The sequence below is a fragment of the Nycticebus coucang genome, chromosome 2 (genome assembly GCF_027406575.1).
Source record: "Nycticebus coucang isolate mNycCou1 chromosome 2, mNycCou1.pri, whole genome shotgun sequence".
In the NCBI taxonomy this organism is placed as follows: Eukaryota; Metazoa; Chordata; class Mammalia; order Primates; family Lorisidae; genus Nycticebus; species Nycticebus coucang.
In genome coordinates, this window is record NC_069781.1 from 15941827 (window position 1) to 15963981 (window position 22155).

Here is a 22155-nt window from a genome sequence, read left to right on the forward strand (position 1 = left end):
AGGCATTCCAGCCTGTGGGAAGCACAGGGTTCCTACGGCATCTGCCCACTACACTGTCCATATTTATCACATTGTAGATTGTTGCACCTAGATATGAATCTGTCTCCTGGAGCAGATTATGAGCTTTTCCAGGTCACAGACCTTGTCTGAGTCACCACTGCGGCCCCATCATCTACGTAGGGCTCCTGGCCTGAGGAAGGCTTGTTGAATGAATAAAAGGGTTGAGTGAACCTGAATACTCAGAAATCAAGAAGTTCTGCCACACTGTCAAAAGGAAATAACTCCACCAGCAGCTGGACTGACTGCTTGGTCTTTACTGAATGTTCCTGACAGTAACCTTTTGAGTAAGGATGTGTCGTGTTCACAGCCAGGCTGAGCTGCTTGCTGGCTGTATGACCCTGGGTGTGCACCTACCAGCCAGGCTCCTCCGAGCCTGTTTCTGGGTCTCCACACCCAGGATGTGATTAGGGCTTATCGCAAGGGGATTCTCTTTATTAGGAGGATCAGATGACATCACAATGGCAAAATGCATGGTCCCGTTCTTGATGCAGGTAGCAATTATGTGATTACTGGTCAAGAGGAAGATGCTTGCTTTGCAGATGAGGGTGGAAGGAACCCATTTGGGTTACTATGCACGTGGGAGGCTGATCAAAAATTCCAGGGAGTATTTTCCAGTTGCAAACAAAAGCATGCCCCTGGAGGCTGGCCCAGGAGATGGGAGAGCCAAAAACAGGCTCCAGATTAGTGCTCTCGGGGCTCCTTCCTCCTGTCCTTGGTCCTGTTCTGCTGCCCCAGGTGAGGGGCTGTGCAGCATTTCAGAACCATAGGCCCTCTACTCTGTCTCCCCATGTCCACTCTGGCTCCTTCCAGTCTGTTCTCACAGGTAGTCCAGGGATCCCAATCTGGACCCATCTATTCCTTGCCAGCTTCCATCTGTAGGGGCTACAGAGCCTGCGGCACCTTCCCCAAAAGATGCGTCTGAAACGATTTACCACATGCATCGTCTGCACTATATATGCAAAATCCACGTATGTCCACATGTCGGGAGCTTCCATCAAGCAATGTACAGGATAGCAAATTGCTTATGGCTCAGACTCTAGACAATGAATTGGCCAATGTTACATGTGGTACAAACAAAAAAATAAGTAAAGCTTGACAGGGCTAGATGGTCACTGGAAAAGAACAATACTGTGTGCTTCAGTGATCCCAATGAGACTTTCTGAGCTATTGAGCCAATCTTCTTGGGTCCAGATCTCTCTGGACAATGTAATGTTGTCTCAATGACGTGGACATTAGCTATGATGGCTCTTTGGGCCATGCAAACAGCCATGCCAGGTGTGAATCCCACTCGGCTTAATTAAGGTCAGTCATGTTTCTTAATGGCTCTCAGGAAAGGTCCCCAGTGACCTTGCTGGTAAAACCAAAGGATACTTTTCCATCTTCATCTCACCTGACATCTTGGTAGTACTTAACCCCAAGGAACTTCCGCTCTGTTCTGTCTCACCAAACTCTCCAAGTTTGTCCCCTACTTCTCTGGTCACTTCTTCACCTCTTTGGCTATCACATCTGACTCTATGGATCTGTGGAAGTTGGAGTTTAAGCCTGTCTGAGGCTCTCTTATCCTTTTAGACTCTCTCCACAGTCAACTGCAACTGCCCAAGCCATGACTGTTTGTGCAGGCGACTCCTAAGTGTTTCTCTCCGGCCTAATCCGGGCACTGTGGTCTTTTGCCTGCACTCAGGTGAAAACTGTGCTGGTTCCCTGGGTCCACCTGGCCCCTCTCTCCATTATGCCTTACTGGTTCTTCTTCATGAGGTTTTTAAAGCACAGATGCACTCATATCACCCCTACTTCTGCTTAAAAGCTTTCAATGGCTTCTTGGTGCCCTTCATGTGGCCTACCAGGGCCTGGTGGTCCCTGCCCACCTCCCCAGCCTCATTTCTTGCTATCTCCCCCCTCCCTGTCTGCCTTAGCCACTACAGCCAACTTCTAAGTCCTCAAATATGCAGCACTTCTTCCCATGGCACAGCCTCTGCACTTCAGGTTGCCCTCTCTGGAACCCTTTCCTCTGTCCCCTCCTCTCCTTGGCCAAGCTAACTCCTTCCAGTGGAAGCTTAATGTCACTTCCTCCAGGAAGCCTTCCCTGGCCTCCCACACCCATGGCCAGAGTCATTTTCCTTCATGGCCTTTATCAAAGTGCTTGGCTGTACCTTCACTGTGTGATCACTGAGTGAGTGTGTCATGCTCCTGGGGGCTGGGTGTCCCTTAGCACAGGGATCACACCTACTTTTCCTCATTGCTACATCTCTTCCCAGCCCCAGCAAGGGCCGCAGAACACAGCAGGAGCTCAGTGAATGTTGAGTGAATGAGTAAATCCATATCTGCTTGCACACCTCCCTTGACAGGCTCTGTTTATCCCTCTTGAACACTGTTCATTGCCAGAAATTTCTAAATCTATGTCCATTGATATGTATGTAAGTCTGAATGCTTTGCCGGGTGCTTGGTGTGTTCTGTCATTTAATTCTCACAACCACCTCTGAGAAGTTCTAACATTATCTGTTTCCATTTGACAAATGAGGAAACTGAGGCTCAGAGAGTCTAAGCAACTTGCAGAAGATAACATAGTATGTAAATGACAGAGCCTGTACTCAAACCATTGTTCAATTCTAAATGCTAGGCTCTGTAGCCACTCTGTAACCATACCACCCTTTCCACGCATATATTTTACAGTCACATAACTAACTGATAACTTAATCTCCTATTGCGTCGCTGGCCTTTACTTGAGGATGCAGTGAGACGCTGACATCAATTGAAACATTGTATGATGAAGACTCAGGCCCACAAGAATCCTGGGACAGGAAGGCATGAATGGCGGGTGGAGAGGAGGGAGGCTGTGATGCAGTGTGCATGCCGAGCAGTCACAGTCACAGAGGATATACAGCAGAAACTTTGCTTCTGCCTGTACAGTGTTTGAGAATTGAATGCCCAGAGAGAGCTATGTTGGTGTCAGACATTGTGTATAAAGGTAGGACCAGGTGGTGCTGAGCAGAAGAACAGCTCTGCTTCCTGGACCCAGACCTTTGATTCCACCCACCCCTGCTGTCCATGGATTCTTCAAGTGCCTAAGTCAATGTCAAAGGGCGCCCCTCTGTGCCAGGCTCTGGGGTAGGCATGAGGACACAGATAAATAGAACAATGAGATGCTCACAGGTGCAAGGAGCAGAGACACGTAACTGCCTCCAGGGTCCACAGGCACCACTGCGTGCTGCCCCTGGGCCACATGCAGCATGGTCCCAGTGTGCTGCCGAGCACAGCTGGTAACTGCCAGGGCAGAGGTGCAGGTGGGCGGCTGTGGAGCCCTAATGCGAGCCTTGGGGTGGGGGATGGGTGGCCCCAGGAAAGGCTTCCAAAGAGAGACCTATGAGTGTGTCTTTAAGGAGGAGAGACAGAGAAGTTAGCCAGGCAAAGAGGAAACAGCCCAGACCAAGAATGGCAGTATGGATCCGGGCTGCATGCACAGGGAATCACAGCCAAGCGTTGTTGGAACATCAGGTGTAAGGGAAGCAGCTGTAAGAGGGGGGTGGGAAAAGAGGCAGGGCGGGGTCGCCAGGGCCCTAAATGCTATACACAGGAGCTCAGACGTGGGGTGGGCAGGGGCTACTGGGAGATCTTAAGCAGGGGAGGGACATAGCGAACTCTGAAGTTTTCCAAAAATCCCTTCATCTAGAAGAGATGGATGGATTCAAAGGGAACAGGCTGGAAACTAGCAAGAGCATAATCTGGGGAGTGACCAGGAGGCCAGGAAGGGAGAACAGACAGCCGGGGAGTGGGGTTGGTCCGAAGGAAGATGAGAGGCCACTGGCACCCTCGTGCCTATAATTCTAGCACTCCGGGAGGTTGAGGTGAGAGGATTGCTTGAGCTCAGGAGTTCAAGACCAACCTGAGCAAGAGTGAGAACCCTAACCCTAACCTTAACCCTAACCTCTCTGCTAAAAATAGAAAAATTAGCTGGGCACAGTGGCTACTCAGGAAGCTGAGGCAGGAAGATTGCTTGAGCCCAGGAGTCTTGAGGTTGCAATGAGCTATGATGATGCCACTGTGCCATAGCTGGATGATAGCGTAAGAATCTGTCCAAAAAAAAAAAAAAAAGTGAAGGGATATGAGAGATTGGATAGTTGCTGGAGGGGACTGTTTCGGGCGTGGGTGATTATGGGTGCTATGATGTATATGCCACAACCCCCTCTGAAATAAAGGACTCCCTCTCCTAGGTGTGAGGAGGCTGCTGGAAGAAGTCCCTCAGTGGTCAGCTTCTTGGAGGCTGCCTCTGCTAAAAGGTGACACCTTCTTCCTGGGGTGTCCTACATCTAGTGACTGACCAGCCCAGGGGGCATAAAGGCTCATGACACTAGTCAGGACAGTAAGGGCCATCCCAGATCCAGGCACAGGGTGGGCTGAGACCTGGGCTTACTACACAACAGCCCCATTCCTCCACTCCTCCCTCTGCTTGGTCCTGCTTCTGCTCCTGCTCCCTCTCCCCTCCTCCCCTCTCCCCTGTCCGCTCCCCTGTCCCCCCCTCTCTTGTTCCCTCTTCCCTCCTCTCTCCTCTCCCCAGTTTTTGAACCCAACAGCAGTCCCTGCTAAACCTCCTGCACACTAATACCTCTCAGAGCCTGCTTTGTGGGGAACCCGATTGGTAACAGGGAGGACAGGAGACACTTGCTATTGTCCCAGCTGGTGGGAATGACCCCACAGAAAGTATGACTTTGAAGCTGCCAGAGAGAGAGGCGAGTAATACTTAAGGAACAAGCAAGGTCTGGGGAAGGTGCAGAGGCCAGCTTGTCTTGAGAAAGAAGCAAAAGTTGGAGGCAACTTGGGGTGGAGTTGAGGTCAGAAAATGGAAGGACTCATGAGTCTTAAGGTGTTTTTATTTTTATCCCCATGCAGCCCACGCAGACAGAAGTAAGGTTGGCTGCAGGGAGAGAGGTAGATGGCAAAACAATTACATGAGAAAGTAACTACCACAGTACATGGTAATTATTACAACAACAGTAGTAAAGAGTACAGTGCCTCATCATGTGGCTAGGAGTTTTCCAGGCAGTGTACCCATACAGGAAAGTCATCCAAGACAGAGATCCCAGCTGGGGATGATGTGAGGGGTTGGAGGGTAGAATTGACAGATCAAATACAGGATATCTAGTTAAATGTAAATTTTATGTAAACAATGCATAATTTTTAGTGTAAAGTGTATAATTTTTAGTATAAGTGTATCCCCCAAATACTTTGTGGGATGTACTTATACTAAAAAGGTATCCCTTGTTAACCTCTTCCCCTTTTGGCTCCACCCAAGAACCACTGGCCTCATCCACCAGTGGGTCCCTTACACGCTGGCCCAGGTACTTCCCAGATACCATCTTATCCCTCCAGGGGCTCTCCAGTGTCCAAACTTTCAACTGGTTCTCATTGAGTTGAAGTAAAAAAAAGTTTTTTAAATCCCCACACACCCAGTTGGTCATTTCTCCATTTCCTGACCTTCAGCCACCCTCTCAACCCCATTGCCCAGCCTTGATCACCCCTCTTTACTCCTCTGCCTCTGGGATGTGGGCTCAGGCTGTTTCTTCTCCCCACAATGCCCTCTACCAAGTTCACTCTCCCAAGAAGCCTCCTAGCCGTATATCCCTGCGGGTGGCGAAGGATCATCACCATGGATCAGAAGCAGCAGAACCATTTCACTCCTCTGATTCTCCATTTCCCTAGTTCTAAGATGGGCATGATACTGCCTGTCCCGTCAGGTTGTGAGGGAATGAAAGACGTTTGGGAAGCATCAGTCACACTCCTGAATGTTGCCACTCTCCCTGCCTACATTGCCGTGTGGCACCCAGAGGGCACAAAGGCACGCCTGCTGATTTGAATTGACTCAAAGGTCCTGAGCTTTTATGATTTAACTTGCTTCTCAGAATCGCCATACCCGTCAGTGGAACTTGGGCAAATTCAATTTCCCCTATTAAGATCTGAAAAGAGATGATTAATGAGGCTACTGCAATTGTGGTTGCATAATAGGTTTCTCCCCCAGTTGACAAAGGGCCAAACCAGCTTACCACAAAGGACACATTTTGGAAGCAAACATGGCACCTGGCTGCTCCAGCTCCAGGCAAGTAATATCTGCCATGCACGTTTCTTTCTCAGGCTCTCCTCATCCCAGACCACAAAAGATGATTTCTTATAACCATTAGCATAATTACCCAACTGCAACGCTATAGAGCAGCCATTAGATGAGCCTGTGATTTTCGTATTATTTGTCTCAAGTAAGTCACCTGAAGTTCATCTGCCATCAGAATTCATGGCTGTGCTCTGTAATCGTAGGGAATTATTTTGCTAATGACAGAGGTACCTTGATCTAATTTAGGTTTAATACTAGGAGGTGCCCTGCCAGAATAATCAGCTTCAGGGCAATTCCAATTTCCATGTTTGTTACACATTCTGGATAGAAGATTCAATTCAAGGAGGCTGAAGTTACTTCTTTATCACTCAAAGTCATCTAGGGGCAAAATGGAATCCTACCTCTACGTGTTTGTAGAAAAACGCAGGGAAAGGCCCAGTGACAAGGCTCTGAGCAGGGCGGATGTCCAGCCAAGGGGAAAAACTGGAGGACACTGATGGTTTAGGACCAGGTCAAGTTAGATCCGTAGCTAGGATTCCTGGGAGAATCCTAATTTTTCTCATATTCATTCTTTTATTCCATTTTTGGCATCTCTCAGCAAGACCTAGTCTCTGCTATTATTTAATTATGGATAATGATAACAAACACTCATGCAGTCCTGGTTGAGGTGCCTTAACCTATGTCAACTCATTACATCCTAAGAGGGCAGTAGGTGCTACTATTATCCCCACCTTGCAGATGAGAAAACTGAGACAAAGAGGTTAAGAAACTCACCTTAGGTCATGTAGCTAATAGGGGGCATAGCTGGGATTCAAACCTTCCTCAAGTTCATATGCAAGAAATAAACCCAAGCCCACTAGGTATTGTTCAGTTGTTCAGAAATGAGAGACTCTGAACACCTTGACTCTGGCACAGGAGTGTTGTTAGCCTGGTCTATAGAATTACCAAGCTCAGAAGAAGAAACTGAGTCCCAAGAGGTCATTGGTTTGGCCAAGGTCAATGTGGTGACTTCAACCTAGAATTCGGATTCTAAACCAACCGCTGCCTGATGAAGTGGGACAGAGCACCTGTAGTCTCAGGTGCTGGGGAGGCTGAGGCAGGAGGATCACTTGAGCCCAGGAGTTCAAGGCTGTCGCGCAATATGATCTTGCCTGTGAATAGTCACTGCACTCCAGTCTGGGCAACAAAGTGACTCTATCTCTTAAAACAATAAATAAATTTAAAAAAAACAATAAATAAATTTTTAAAAGCAAAGCTAGTGCTGCCTTAGCTAAAGCTGGGAAGTCTGTGAAGTGTTTCTGAATAGCTTTGACAAGCCATCCTGCTCTGTTCCCCGTCCCTGCTTTGGGGTTGTTCCTCCTCCTCATCCCCCACCTCTTGCCCTAGAAACCAAGTATGCTTTGTTATTGTTCTGTATTACCAAACAAAACCCACTTTCAGATTCCTGTTCATTCACTCATATGTTTATGCTGTCAACAGAGGGCTGTGTGGCCCAGCAGGAAGGACTAGGAGGTAGAAGCAGCTCTGTCACCCACCCTCCTTGGGCAATGGGGGCAAAGTCTACTTGCTTTCCCATCTCACAAGAAGGGGGTGGGTTGGGCCAGTGCTCTTGAAACTGATTAAGCCACAGAACCTTCATTTCAAATGAAAAATTTCAGGCAGGTGGCGCCTGTGGCTCAAAGGAGTAGGGCACTGGCCCCATATACCGGGTGGCAGGTTCAAACTCAGACGTTCAAAAACTGTAAAAAAAAAATGCTATGTATTGGGGCGGCAGCTGTGGCTAAAAGGAGTAGGGCGCCAGCCCCATATGCCAGAGGTGGTGGGTTCAAACCCACCCCTGGCCAAAAACTGCAAAAAAAAAAAAAAAAAAGAAAGAAAAATTTCAGGCAAGATCGATGTATCTATCAGATTGCCAGTGAGTTGCCCTGGGCAGAGCTGTGTTGGAGAAAGGTCTCTCTCACATAGACACCTCTGAGCTTCTCCTTGGACAAAGCAGGAAAACCACTGGTCTGGACAGAATTTATTGGCTCTTGGGGTTCTTAGAGCCAGGAATCTGGGATCTGTGGATAGTTGCTGATGCCCAGCACTCTGTGTGTGCAACTAAATGCCACCTAGAGAACCCCAGTGGGACCCTCACACCCCATCTCCCCAAACACCTGTGCTACCTTGTGGGTAGCATAAAGGCTGGACTCTAAAGGGACCTGCCAGCAAAGCCAGGCTGTGGCCAAGATCCTGCCTCTGGGGAATGAGCTCTCCAGGAGCCTGGCCACAGAGAAATGGTATCTGCCCCTCTGCTCAGGACTGTGGGGTCAGTCCATCCACTATGTTCCCTGGTGGCCAGAAGGATAGGCTACTCCCCACCCCCTTGCACATTTGTTATTTCTCTTTGTCTTCTCCCTTTTCTGAAAACATGTTTATTATTCCTCCTTCCCTCCCTCTTTCCGTCAACAAGGACTGGCTGGTCACCAGCTTTCTGTTCTAGGCCTCAGGCTACAGGGCAATGAGGCAAACTTGGAGGCTGCCATCAGGGCAGAACCTTCACCCAGGGACAGCTGCATCCTGGAGTGATTGGTGCTGCCAGTACACTCCCTCACTGGGAGGGCCTCCTGGAGGCAGTGGCCGCCAAGGGAAACCAGCAAGTGAGTAGGAGTCCTCCTGGGGAGGACTGCAGTGGGGAGGAAACAGGTATTGGAGGCCCAGAAGAGAGGTGCAGAAAAAGCCCAGGCCAGACTGACATCTGGCTAAAGCATGGGGGTTCATCAAGGGTGGGGTGAGATAAGCTGTCTAGGACTCAGGGATCTAGGGAATGGCCCCCAAAAGTGGTGGGAAGCCTGGGAAGGTTTTAAGCAGTGGAGATGAGGGCCAGGCCTGCCTTCCAGAAGCTCATCTGGGCCAGGTGAAGTGGCTCATTCCTGTAATCCTAGCATGCTGGGGGTGGAGACAGGAGGATCCTTTGAGGCCACAAGTTCAAGACCAGCCTGAGCAAAAGCATGACCCTATCTCTACCAAAAATAGAAAAAAATTAGCTTGGCATGGTGGTGTGTACCTATAGTCTCAGCTATTCAAGAGGCTGAGGCAGGAGGATCCTTGAGCCAAGGAGTTCAAGACCAGCCTGAGCAACATAATGAGACTGTGTCTCTACAAAAATTGAAAAATTAGCCAGGCATGGTGGCCCACACCTATAATCTGAGCTACTTGGGAGCCTGAAGCAGGAAGAATGCTTGAGCCCAATGTGAGATTGAAGTCAGCTTTGATGATGCCACTGCTCTCTACCTGAGATGACAGAATGAGACTCTGACTAAAGAAAAAAACAAGACAGAGATCTGGCTACATACTGCAGATGGATGGGGAAATGGAGATAAGGGGGTCCCCTTCCCCTTCTCACATCTCAACACGTACATGCTCCAAGCAGCCTTAGTTCCCTCTGAGACCCACCATGTGGCAGAACGGAGGGGGCTTTGGGCTGTCTGCTGCTTATCCCAGCCTGGCCTAGCCCCCAGCCTCAAGGGAACCCTAACCTCTTTACTCCCAGAAACATGGGTCTTAAAGGGTTGGAAGTTCCATCTCCCCTATCTGGGATGCTTTGATTTCAGAGCCCTCTGAAAATGGCCTGTGAAGAGAAGCTTAGGCCGAACATTGGCTTCCAGCCCCTTTCCGGACCCTTCTATCTGAATTCCAGCTCTGAAAGGCCCCTTCCCCAGGCTCACCACCCCTCTTGGCCCTGGGTGACTGTCCTTAGTGCTCCCACCATTGCCTGCTCTGCTGAGGAGGAGGAGGTCCTATCCCCAAACACAAGCTCTTTGTTCCACCCTGAAGCTTGGCCCTTAGCCCTGCACTGCTGCTGATGAAGTTTCCTTGCACTTAACGAGCCCGGGTTAGCTGAAGGATGAGGAATGGGCTTGAGGGGCTGGCGTCAGGGGTGGGAGCACAGGTGACTCTGGCTGCAGCTTTAGACCCTGTCCCTTGTCTGCTCAAATCCCTTCCATGGCCCCACTTATTCTAGGGCAGTGGTTCTTCACCAGGGGCAATCTTGCCCTTCCAAGGACATTTGGCAATGTCTGGAGATATCTGTGCTTGTCAAAGCTGGTACTCAGTGGATAGAGGCTGGGGATGCTGCTGAATATCCTGCAATGCACAGGACAGCCCCCAGAGGTGTCCTGACCATCAGGAGAGTGGAGGGTGAGAAGCCCTGCTCAAGGGTAAAGCCCTCACCCCCAGGTCCTCCTCTGGCCTGACTAGCTAATGGCAGTTGCTCCCCATGCTTCAGGTCAGGAACCTCCTGGGACTCATTCTTACCTCTGCACCTCTGTTCAGGCCGCCCCCTTGCTGGGGTGTCCTCCGGGCTGAGCACCACTCAGCTAAATCTCATTTCTCTCTACTGTCTTCTACCTGTTGGGACCCTCCCATGCTGTCTGCACCCATCTCAGATCCCCCTCCCAGAAGCTGCCTCTGGTCCTCTGATCCCTGGGCTTATCCGCAGTACATAGTAGAAGGCATGTGGGCTGTGCAGCCAGCAGGACCAGGGGTCAAATCCTGATGCGGCCACCTCCTGGCAGTATGACGATGGGCAAATCGCCAGGTCTCTTGTGTCTTGGTCTCCTGCTCCATAAAATGAGGCTAAGTTCTCCAGTGAGAGAACTATGAGATCACGCACGAAATGCTCCCACACTTTCTTCCCTGTCCCCTAACAGTCTGGCTGGTTCGCTCCTCAAGGTGCAAGAGGAGAATGATTAGAGTCGCCTTCTTGCTGCTCCCCCTGAAGCTGAGCTTGCCCTGGGCTGCTAGGAACATGGGGGATGGAGACCTTTAAAGCCACCACACTGAAAACGAGCTGCTGAGCAGTTCTGGTGAGGCTTCACGTGGTCTTTAATACCCACCCCCAGTGTGCTGCATTGATTGGAGGAGCCTTCTATAGCTCACAAAGTACTTTTACTTGCATCAAGTCATTCATCCATTCATTATTCATTCAACAAACATGAAGCAAAACGTGCTGGGGCTGCAGAGATGAGGCTCCGAGGTGCTTAGCAGAGAGAAACACAACACACTGACTAGTAGATTGATGAACAAGGCCTCACATGTGACAAGGCTGCCCCCCAGATCCCCGAGAGCATGTGCTGGAGAGGTCCCCTGGTCTGAGTGGGGTCTGGGTAAGGCTTGGGATGAAGCCAGTGAGGCAGGAGGTTCAGGTAGGGGCTGGAAAGGTGCAGGCAGGGGTGGGGTGTGAATTAGGCCTCGTGTAGGGCAGGAGTATGAAGACACACTGATGGGAGGAGGGGTGTCAGGGATGAGGAGAGGGAGGCATTATCTGAAGGGGCAGCTTGGTGGTATAGCCAGTGGGGGAGGAGGAGGAGCATGCAGGTAGGACTGAGATTGAGGATGGATGGAGAGAGAGGTGGCTGGGCTCCCAGGAGAGTCCGAGGGTCCCGAGCAGAAACATTCAATCAACAGCCAATGTTGCCCGAGAGCTTACTCTCTGCTGGGACAGTTCTAAGATTTTGAAAATAAGAATTAACACTGTCATTCCTCTCACAACCTGTGAGATGAGCACTAGCATAATCATCCCCTCTCACAGATGGGTAAACCAAGACTCAGAGAAGTTGCATCATCTTCCCAGGGCCACGCACCTGCCAAGGGGCGGAGAGCTTGGGCAAACTCAGGCTGCCTGCTGGGCTCTGGGGCCTTGCCCAGACCTACCCCTGAGCTGGAAGAGAATGCCCTGGATTCTGCAGTTGGGACTCCAGAGGTGGCCTTAGTAGGAGAGTTTGGAGGGCAGGAGATGGTGTTGAGAACCACGTGGGCAGTGGAGGAGCAGCGGTCAGAAGGAGAAGGGAGGCTGGATGCAGGTGGGACAGATGGGGCTAAGAGGAAGGGGTGGGAAAGCCTCGGGCTGGTTAAAAGGCAGGAGGTTGAGGGACTGGTCCTCAGGCCAGCAGGAGGGCAGGGGACTTGAGGGAAGGCGGTGGAAACTGGAGCCAAGACACCTGGAGGCTTGGAAGGGAACTTGGAGAAGTTGGGGGAGCTCCAGCCTCACACCTGCCTCACTGCCACACGCAGTAGGCCCTCAGGCAAGTCTGTGGAATTGGACACTGCTGAGGAGGGAGCTCCGCTGCAGGGGTGGGTGCACAGCGAGCCCAGCAGGAGAGAGGAAGAGACAGACTCGCAGAGATACAGAGACAGACGTAGAGGGAGGCCAAGACGAAGAGGGAGGAATAGAGACAGAGACAGATGGAGAAAAGACAGGGAAAAAGAGTCTCGGGAAGGACAGTGGTGCTGTCAGAGACCCAGTCTGAAAGAAGACCCTCACCCAACGCTCCTCCACGACAGAGCTGGCAGGACAGACTAACAGGTCTCGGAGCAGGCCACCTGCCAGACCCCTAGGCTATGGAGTCAGCACATCCTCTTTGTCAAGGACAGGCCTTACCAGGAGGGAGGGTCTCCCCCTCCACCCCTATTCCTACTCTGGGAAAGAGGGCGCTGACCCAGGACAGCTCCCAGAGGACCCCTGACTGGGGCCCTGACCTCTGGCTTCAGGGCCCAGAGCCCAGTGCCCACTCCCTCTGCAGACCCAACCCATCCTCCTGACCTCTGGCTATTGTCAGCTTCACCTCATGCTGGGGTTTGGGGCTCCCACCTGCACTCCACTCACCGCTGAGCACCTAAGATTCCACCTTTAGCAAAGTCTGGGCAGAGGTAGGGGTGGGGGATAGATACCCCCCTGCCCCCTGCCATTTCAGGAATCGCAGGTCCTTCAGAACACAGACAGACATTTTTCAGAGTCTGTGGAACCCCAGGGTGGAGCGTGGGGCCCCCATCCCCTCACGTGCTCACTTCTGGGTCTCTGTGCTCACGCATGCATGCCCATGTGCACACGCACAGCGGCACTCTGGGAATGTAGGTCACGGCTGGACTGCTTCAAACCCGGGGTGGGGGGGATCCAGCCATCTAGCCGCGTGCTTTCAGATTGGACAGATTCTACTCCTCCCTCCACCTGCCTCTGCCCCCTGCTGCCCTGTGTCAATCTGACCCCAAAGCCTAACCAGGAGATTTCTGTTGTTTTCCCAAGAATCCCGCTGGCAGAGACGCTGCAAGCCTGGCTGTGGGGAAGGACAGAGCCCCATGTCTCTGGTCTGGGCAATGTGAAGTCTACAAGACACAAAACGAGGTGGCTTCCCCCCTGGAGCATTCTGAGGCATAGCCATGAGACATCCCAGGATGAGAGGCTAAGAGTGACCAGAGGGAGAACAGACCAGCATCAGCTGAGCAGGTCAAGGCTGGCCACCTAGAGAAGCTGGCCCGAACCCCAGCTGGGCAGTTGAGCAAAGGCTTCAGTGAGCCTAGGAAGGGAAATGTTTCTGACACAATGCTGTGAGGGGCCCAGAGGCTCCTACCATCCCCCCTGGAATCGAGGTCTCTCTCAAAGGTCACATCTGGCAGAACCATCACAGACTCCTCTACAAAAAAGCAATGAAGGGCCCTGCCAGTCCTTCAGACACTGCAAGCCCAGGATGTTCTTCCCCCTGCCACCCAGAACCTGCATTTCTACCTGTGTGGAAAGATGAATTGGGGGATAAGCAGAGATAGAGGGCCTAGGAGGAGGCAAGGCAGCCTTCAGGTATCCACAGTGCAGCCTGGTTGCTCCTTCTCCCATTACATCATGGGAATGGTCAGGAGGCCCCTGGTGGACCCCTCCCAGCTGGGAGCCCAGGGAGGCTAGAGGCAACCTGGCACCAGCCCCCCTGGGGTCCCAGCTGTGACTTCCTGGGTGGAATTCCAGCTGGGAGGGCACAGCTGGATCTCTGGAAGGCCTGGGGTAGGCTCTATAACCCAGAGAATGTCCACAAAGCAAAAAGAGCAGGCTGGGTGGTGGGAGCAAAGGGCTGGATCAGCCAGAGAAGGCCAGCCAGTGAGAGGAAGCTGGGGACACCCTGGGCCTGCCTTCTTGGAATGAGGAGGGCCGTAGCAATGGCCCGACGACCTGGGTGTGAGTCAGGCCCCATCTCTACAAGGACTGAGACCTGGGCTGATACCTCTGTTTCTTCACCTACCAAGGAATATGCCAAGAAATATATTGGTGGTAGGACAGCTTAGAGGAACTGCCGATGCTGCTGAGTGACTTAACAAAGACCTGCAGCTCTGCACTGGGCCCCACTGGGTAGGCATTATCCAGGGTAGTATAAGAAGCAGTGCTCGGCCAGGCTCACACCTGTAATCCTAGCCCTCTGGGAGGCTGACGTGGGAGGATCCGCTGAGGTCAGAAATTCAAGACCAGCCTGAGCAGCCCCCTCTCTGGGGTCTCTCAGCTCCTCTCTCCTGAGCCCCATCTTAGCTCTGACCACACACAGCCCACCCCAGCTCCAGGCACACCCCCACTCCCCAGCCTCAGTCCAACCTTGCTACGCAGCCAGCTGCTCAGGCCTGGGCGTGTGAATGATTTAAGCCCCTTCCCATCTGGTTTCATTGTTCTTTATTGTCTATTCTCCTGAGTTAGCCTCTTCCCAGAGTTGTGAGGGGAGACGACTACTCACCCACCTGCCCAGCCGGGGAAGTTCATTGGCCCAGGCATGGCTGCCCTAGGGCTGAGGCTCCTTTGGGCACAGAAAAGGGCTGTGATGGGTACAGAGACCCCAGGGCAGGGGCTGGAGGGGGCATGGAGGGGGGAAGGCCCAGAGTGGCAGAAAGAACACAGGAATCTAGGAGTCCTGGGTTTGAATCACAAGTGTTTCTCACTAGCTGAATGGCCTGGGGCCTCTAAGCCTTGATTGTCTCATCTGAGAAATGGGGTTTTTCCTTCCTCTGTGAAGAGTCAATGGCCCTATTCATGTAGAACACTGAGCATGAGCCAGGCACAAGGTGCTTGGTAAGTGAGGTCCCAGCTCTGCCTCTTTGGCCTCATTTCTTCACCTGAGAAGGAAGGGGCCTCAGATGGGAGTGTGGCCAGTCCTTCCTTCAATTTCCTGTGAGGCCCAACCAGCCTGGTCCTGCACAGAGCCTCAGAGCAAAATGAAAGGAAGCCAAATTCTGGCCTCCCCTCCCCACCCCAGGAGGGCCAAGCTAGTGTCAGTTTCACAGGTGGGGAAACTGAGGCTCTGAGAGGGCTTAGGTCTTTGCCTTTTGAGTTAGCTGTGTGGCAGAGCCAGGAGGAGGCTTGAGAGGGAGGGCAGGCCTGAGCAGGCCTGAGTTTCATCCTCAGAGACACAGCCCTAGAGAAGGGCCCAGTAGGCCCCAGTTCAGGGAACAGGCTCTGTGGTGGGACGAACCTACATGACTCTCAGCTTGGCCATTTACTAGCTGTGTGGCTTTGAGCAAGTTACTCAACCTCTCTGAGCCTCAGCCTCCTCACCTCTAGCACGAGAACAAGACCTACCTCACCAGGTCAGTGCAAAGGGGAAGATGGTGAATGTGAAGTACATGGTTGGGCACACAGCTGTTACTTTGGGACTATTTGATGATTATTGTCTAATTGTTACTGACACAAATCCCCTTAGTGGCATCTTCAACCTACCCCACCTGAGGATCTATAACATCAGGTCCTCTGACAGCTTTCAGCCCCAAATAGCCCCCTCTTTGACCAACACCATCTCATTCCAGCTGATTCCACAGCTCGCCTACCCCAGCTGAGCTGACTGGTCCCTAAACTGCTTCAGCAAACAGTCCCTGGGAGGCAGGTTGTCCCGAGGCAGGCTGAGGGGACTCCAGGAGGCAGCTCTGGCACAGGGATGGAGCCAGTGAAGATCCCGGGCTGCGTAGCTGGAGCTGTGTTTGGATCCCTACACTCAATGTGTGATCTGGGCCAGTCGCTTCCCTGAGCCTCAACTTCCTCATCTGGAAAAAGGGCCAACGGCCACCTCACAGGTTTGTTGTGAGGATTCAAGAAGACAACCTAGGAAAAGGACCTTGCTGAGAGGCTGGCGTGGAGTAGGTGCTCCACAAATGGCACTGGGCATTACAGCAGCAGCACTTGGAAATTTCACAAAATCACATCCATCTGCTCCTCTACTGGCATCTCCCAGGATCCCTGGGGCAGACGTCCTTGCTAGTTATTGGGAAGAAACGGAAGGTTCCAAGCTTCTGAGCTGCCTGTTCCACCCCCACAATTTCCAAAGCAACCAGCCCCTTCTGGTGCGTCTATCCCAGCGTCTGTCTGAGCCCAGCTCCCTTCTATGTGAATCACAGACTCCCCCCAGTAGGTGTCCACACGCTTTCCTCAGTCACTTCTCTGGACCTCCAAGATGGCCTGGGAAACAGCAGGGGAAGGCTGAGTGTGCCCATTTGTCAGAGGAGGACGTGGAGGCTGATGGAAGAGCAGGGCCTTGGTCCAGGCCACCCCAAAACAAATAACTGGGAGGAGGCTCAGGGGCCCTCAAGTGACAGCTAAGGAATTCGAGGTTCAGAGACGAGGAGGACACAGAGCCAGTTAAGGCAGGATCCAGCTCGTATTGTTCATTCATTCACTCACTCATTCATCATTCATGCAATGAATGAGTATTAAGCGGCTTCTCAGTGCCAGGTGCTGTGCAACACCCTGGGTATAGAGCGGCAAACTGGACAGACCTCCACCCTCAAGTGGGAGTGAGGCCAGTGAGCAGCAGCAAAAAACACACCTGAGGAAGCACCACAAGTAGCTAGCTGGCTGCGTTGGGCAGAGGCAGCGCTTCTGAAGTGGGAGAAAGAGCAGGACCCAAGAGGCCATGGAGAGCGCACACTATTTTCCCCCTGCTGCCACTGCCAGGGTGGCAGTGAGAATTTCTCCCCCTGCTGCCACTGCCAGGCTCCCCCTGGTCCCCTTCCTTGGAAATTGCAAGGCAGATGGCAGGATGCTTGGGCTAGACTTTTCACACAGCTCCTCTACAGGCTGATGCCACAGGGGACCTGTCTGATCTTATCTGACCCGCACCCCGGTACACACATGGGGAAACTAGGGTCCATCCACGAAGAGCTCTGCGGGTTCATGCACAGTTTCCAAGCTCTCCTCTTCTCCGAAATGTGTGCCTCTGACTGTTGGGGGACAGAAACCCTGCATGCCCCTCCCCACGCTGTGGCCTGAGCCCTCCCTAGCCTTGCTCTGTGGGGCACTCTCCTGTGGACCACCCAATGGGGCTCTGCTCAGTCCTGTCTGCTAAGAGGCCCTGACAAGAAGCCTCAATTGACTCAGGCCTTCAGGGCTTCCGTGCCAGCTACTGCAAATCCCCCACTGTGCCGTGGCCAAACCCTTTCAGCCCCAAACACTGGTGAATGGGATGAGTCGAGGATCCCCAGCAGATGGCAGGGAGAGAGACCCAGAGCCCCCTCCTCAGCTCTGCTGCTCCCAACCTTCTCCCCATCAAGCACCCCAAGCAAGGAGCTCAGCTTGCCAATCCCCTGATTGTAAGCATCAGGGAACCCTCCAAAGTGTCTCTAGCCTCCATGCCTCTGCTGTCCTTTCTGCCTTTCCTCACCTCTTTGCCTGCGCCAGCTGCATTCGTTTACTCCCTCACTCATTCAGCAAGTGTCTGTTGGCTGCTTACAGCATGCCAGGCACAGCTATGATCTGGGGATACAGAAGCTTAGAGATAAATAGGGCAGACAGAGGTTAAACACAAAAACACACAATAATGTGTAGTACAAATAAAAACAGATTCTGACACTGAGAAAGTAGGACCCAAACATGCCTAGGGAAGGCTTCTTTGAGGAGGTAACTGACTTTTCAGTTGATGTTGGGAAGAGAAAGAGGACTTAGCTCAGGGAAGAGTGTGAGGAATTGTGTTCCCATTGCAGGCACAGCTTGTGCAAAGGCCCTGAGGTGAGAACTAGCTCAGGAAGTATGAGGAAGTTCTGATGGGTATGGCTGGCACATAGAAGGTAAGGGGTAAGGGGGTGAGGAAGGAGTAGTCAGGTCATGTGGAGAGGCAGAAGAGACAGACACTGGTGCAGAGTCCACAGGGACAGCAGGGGAGAGGAAGGGGTTCAAGAGAAGAAGCCAGTGACAGAAACTGGGAAATATATGGAATAAAACCAGGAGAGTGGCCCATCCCAGAAGCCACGTGAAAAAAATGTTTCATGAAGGAGGGTGGAGCCTGGTGTGGTAGCTCACACCTGTAATCCTAAGACTTGAGGAGGCTGAGGCAGGAGGATTTCTTGAATTCAGGAGTTGGAGACCAGCCTGAGTAAGAACAAAACACCTGTCTCTACAAAAAAATAGAAAAATTAGCCAGGTATAGTTGTGCATGCCTGTAGCCTCAGCTACTTGGGAGGCTGGGGCAGGAGGATCGCTTGAGCCCAGGAATTTGTTGTGAGCTGTGATAATACCACTGACTCTGTCTCCAAAAAAAAGGAGGGTCAGGGTATTTTGGACTGAATGAGTGTGCCCTCTCCTACTTCCGTTCATATGTTGAAGCCCTGACACCATCCCCATCCCCCATTTGGCTGTATTTGAAGTTGGGGCCCTAAGGAAATAATAAGGGTTAAATGAGGTCATAAGGGTGGAGCCCTGATCTAATAGGATTAGTGTCTTTTTAAGAAGAGACACCAGAGATGGTCTCTCTTTCTCTCTCTCCCTCTTTCTCTCTCTCCTCCCTCTCTCCCCATCTCCCCCCATATGCATGCACAGAAAAAGGCCATGTGAGGACACAGTGAAAAGGCAACCACCTGCAAGCCAGAAAAAGAGCCTTCCCCAGAAACCAAATCAGCCAAACATTGATCTTGGACTTCTAGCCCCCTGAACTGTGAGAAAATAATTTCTGCTTCTGGAATCTCTGTTGTTTAAGACACCCAGTCTATGACATTCTGTTATGCCAGCCTGAGCCAACTATTATAATACAGAGGGAACCATAGGCTTCCAAAGTGCAGAAGTCACCTCCATAAGGGAGCCTTTCTAGACCCCAGTATGGGGTCAGGCTTTCCATATGCTTTGACATTGTCCTCCACCAGAGAACTTGCCAAAGAATGTTACAAGGTTTGACTTGTTCTTGGACCCCAAAGCCCAGTCCAGAACCTGAAAATACTTACTGAGTGAATGAAGGTAGAACCAGGGCCCAGACTAGGGCTGTCAGGCCCTGCTGAGGCTGCCCTGGTCCAGGTGGCCCTTTCAGCCCTGGGTCTCTGGGGCCAGCTGGATGGGATATCATGGTTGGACAAGCCAGACCCCTCTCTGGCTGGATGCCACTCCATGCCTGCCTGCCCCTTCCTAAGGTCCCTCTGTCCCTCTGCCTATTCCCCTAGAGCCCCTCCCCTCACTGCCTGACCAGCTTCCAGGGGATCAGCAGCTGACTCCTGTGTCAGGCCATGACAAGGGGCTGATTGTGTGCAGGGTCCTTTGATTACAGTGGAAGCAGCCTCAGTTTATAGCCTTGACCTTTCCCAAGGCTGCTGCTAGCAAACCTGGAGGGTAGCAAGTCGGGGGACTATAGGTTCCTAAGATATCCCTGGACAGGGTTGGCTACCCCTACTACCAGGGTCTGTGCCCTCCACAGGACAGCGTCCAGGCATCTGTGTGGCCTCATACCCATCTCTATGCCCAGCTTCATGTGGACAGCCCTGAGATAGGAATGCCTGTCTCACACCCCAGGCTGTCTGTCCCCAGCCTCCCCAAGGAGCCCATCACATTGAAAGCAGTCTGGTATCATTTGTCTCCCATTCCAGGCTGGGAGATATTCCAGGACAGGGGCTGCTCTGCCCTCTATTCTCTTCCCTCTCCCCTCCCTTTTTTCCCCCCTTCCTCCATTCACTAAGGATGAAGTATTTGCTAAGATTGAACACTTCATTCCTGTGCCCCAACCCTGGCACAGAGCCTGGCACACGGGGGTCACTCAGCATGCATAACTGGATACCCAACCGCCTGAAGATGCCAGGTCCATGGGCCAGGCCTTGCCAAGCTTCCCTGAGGGCTGCAGTTCCAAATGTGGCAATGGGCCCCTCTCCCTGGAAAGAGCTGAGCTCCCACAGGATGAAGGAAATTTGGCCTTGGTTCTGTGCCAGGCAGCCCGGCCTGGCTGGGGTGGGGGAGTCCAGAGGGACAAGAGCTTAGTTTTCTCAGTGGAACTGTGATCCCAGGATGCCTTGAGCCCCTAAAGGCTCACCCAAGCTAGACTGAGGCCACCCCTCAACAGCCACCCTCTTTCCAAGGCCAACAGGGCCTTCCCCTTCTGAGCCCTAAAACCTGCAGCCCCCCATCCCCACCCAGCCTCAGTCCTTCAGCCATACTCTCGCACCACCCTCCACCCTCCCACCCCGCTTCCTAGCCAGAGTATGCTGGGCATCCTAGCCAGGGGTGCAGCAGCCTGGCCAGGCTGAGCAGTCCAGGTAGCTGAGTTATCTGCCTCCCTGGAGCCGCAAGCCTGCAGAAACTGCATGGAGGTGCCCTTCTGAGTCTTACAAATCCCTGCCCCAGACCCTCTGCACGGGCTGTGTCCCAAACAACTTTTCCCAGCAATGCACCCAGGGGTTCTAGTCCGTGGCAGGCTGTGGCAGGGGCAGCTCTCTAATGGCAGCCTCTGGGGCCCTATCTAACTGGGGAGAGCTTTCAGCTGGAGCCCTGGCCTTTAATTACAGGGTACGTTCCTGTTGCCTCTATATTTATCTGTAGGATCTCACTAATTGAATTCCCCACAGCACAAGGCAGGCCCAGCCGAGGAAGGCAGTCAAGCAGGGGGCTGCAAACTTCCTTCCTTTCCTTCTTGGCCAAGAGCAAAACAGAAGCAGCTGAGAGATTGTCTCCCTCCCCTCCACCCTGCCAATGCCCAGAGTCCCAGGGGCTGCCCTCTCAGGAAACCCCTCAGCCCGATATCCTATAACCCAGGGTGCCCATGCCCACCCACGCACGGGGCCCAGACCGGACAGTGCCCAGGTGCCTGACCGCCTCCCCTTCAACTTGGTTCCTGAAGCAGGAAAAGTCTGCGCAAGCAGCGAGGCTGAAACCCCTGACTCCACACTTTGCCAGCACTGTCTTACCGTAAGAGTCATCTTGGTCCAGGAGGGAGTCTGGTTCCATGGTGTGTGGGCCTCCAGCCCCTGGCCCCACCTGATTTATGAACTGAGGCTGTCTCCATGAGCGTCTGGGTTTCTCCTTTTGTATTCCATCTGGCGGCTTTTCCAACTAGATGACTGGGTATTCCTGCAAACAGGCCCCTTTCCAGCCCTCGCCTTCATACAGTACATTTAAAGTAGCAGTAACCTCTTTTTCCTCCCCCCGCAGGCTGGCTGGAAACATTAGAAGGGACCGAGGCAGTGAGATGTCTAAAATAGGAAGACGCCGGGACGGTTGGCCTGGCTGCCCGCGATGCCGGCTGCAGGGATCTGGCCCAGCTGTGCAGATGGAAAAGCTAAGAGGTGAGCCTGAGCCAGGCTTAGCATCTAGAAGCCGGCTCTGGGGCCCAGGGGGTCTGCAGGCAGGGAGGAGGGCCAGCCTACCATAGGAAGGGGTAGGGGTCTGCTCCGTTCACCCCTCAGGGGCTTCTCCCAGGCCTTGCCGGAACATCCCACTCAAATCTGTTCCACAGACATTTCCTGCAGTGTGGGGGATGCAGAAATTGACTCATCCATCCATTCAGTTAGTCACTAAATATTTTTTGAGCATCTAGTCCGCACTAGACACCCGGTGCTGAGATTGCTGCAGGAAGCAAGGCACAGCGTCTGGCCTCCTAGAGCTCACAGGTAAACAGGTCACTGCACTGCAGTGTGTGGGCCCAGTGCTGTGGTGCCTCACCTGCTGGGGAGAGGTGGTCAGAGGCGGCTTCCTGGAGGAGTGGGCAGCTAAACTGGGACCTAAATGATGAGTGGGAGTTAGCCAGGTAAGGGAGGGAGCCACCTGTGCAACAGCCTCAAGCTGAGAGGGTGCATGGAGCATTCACTGCCTCCAAGTAAGTTCCAGGTGGTTGGAGCAGGGTGGATCAGAAAGGCTGGTAAGAGCTGGGGCACAGAGAGAGGTGGGTCAGGCAAGGCCTGTAGGGATGGTCCAGGTCTCCCTTAAGGATGGTCCATGGAAGTGACATGATCTGAATTGTCCTTCGGAAAAGCCTCCGTGG

The 22155-nt window shown here is 52.6% G+C and overlaps 1 protein-coding gene across 2 annotated transcripts in view; it reads right to left on the reverse strand.

Annotated features, from left to right (window-relative positions):
• The window catches only part of DAB2IP (DAB2 interacting protein), a 191962-nt gene extending 170539 nt beyond the window's left edge, over positions 1-21423 (reverse strand). The window contains exon 1 of one of the 2 annotated variants that reach the window (XM_053563822.1): positions 21083-21423. In XM_053563822.1, coding sequence (XP_053419797.1) covers positions 21083-21122 — 40 coding nt within the window. In that variant the 5' untranslated portion in view covers positions 21123-21423. The remainder of the gene's footprint in view (positions 1-21082) is intronic. The other variant, XM_053563837.1, reaches the window with a different exon arrangement.
• Between the last annotated feature and the right edge of the window lie 732 nt (positions 21424-22155).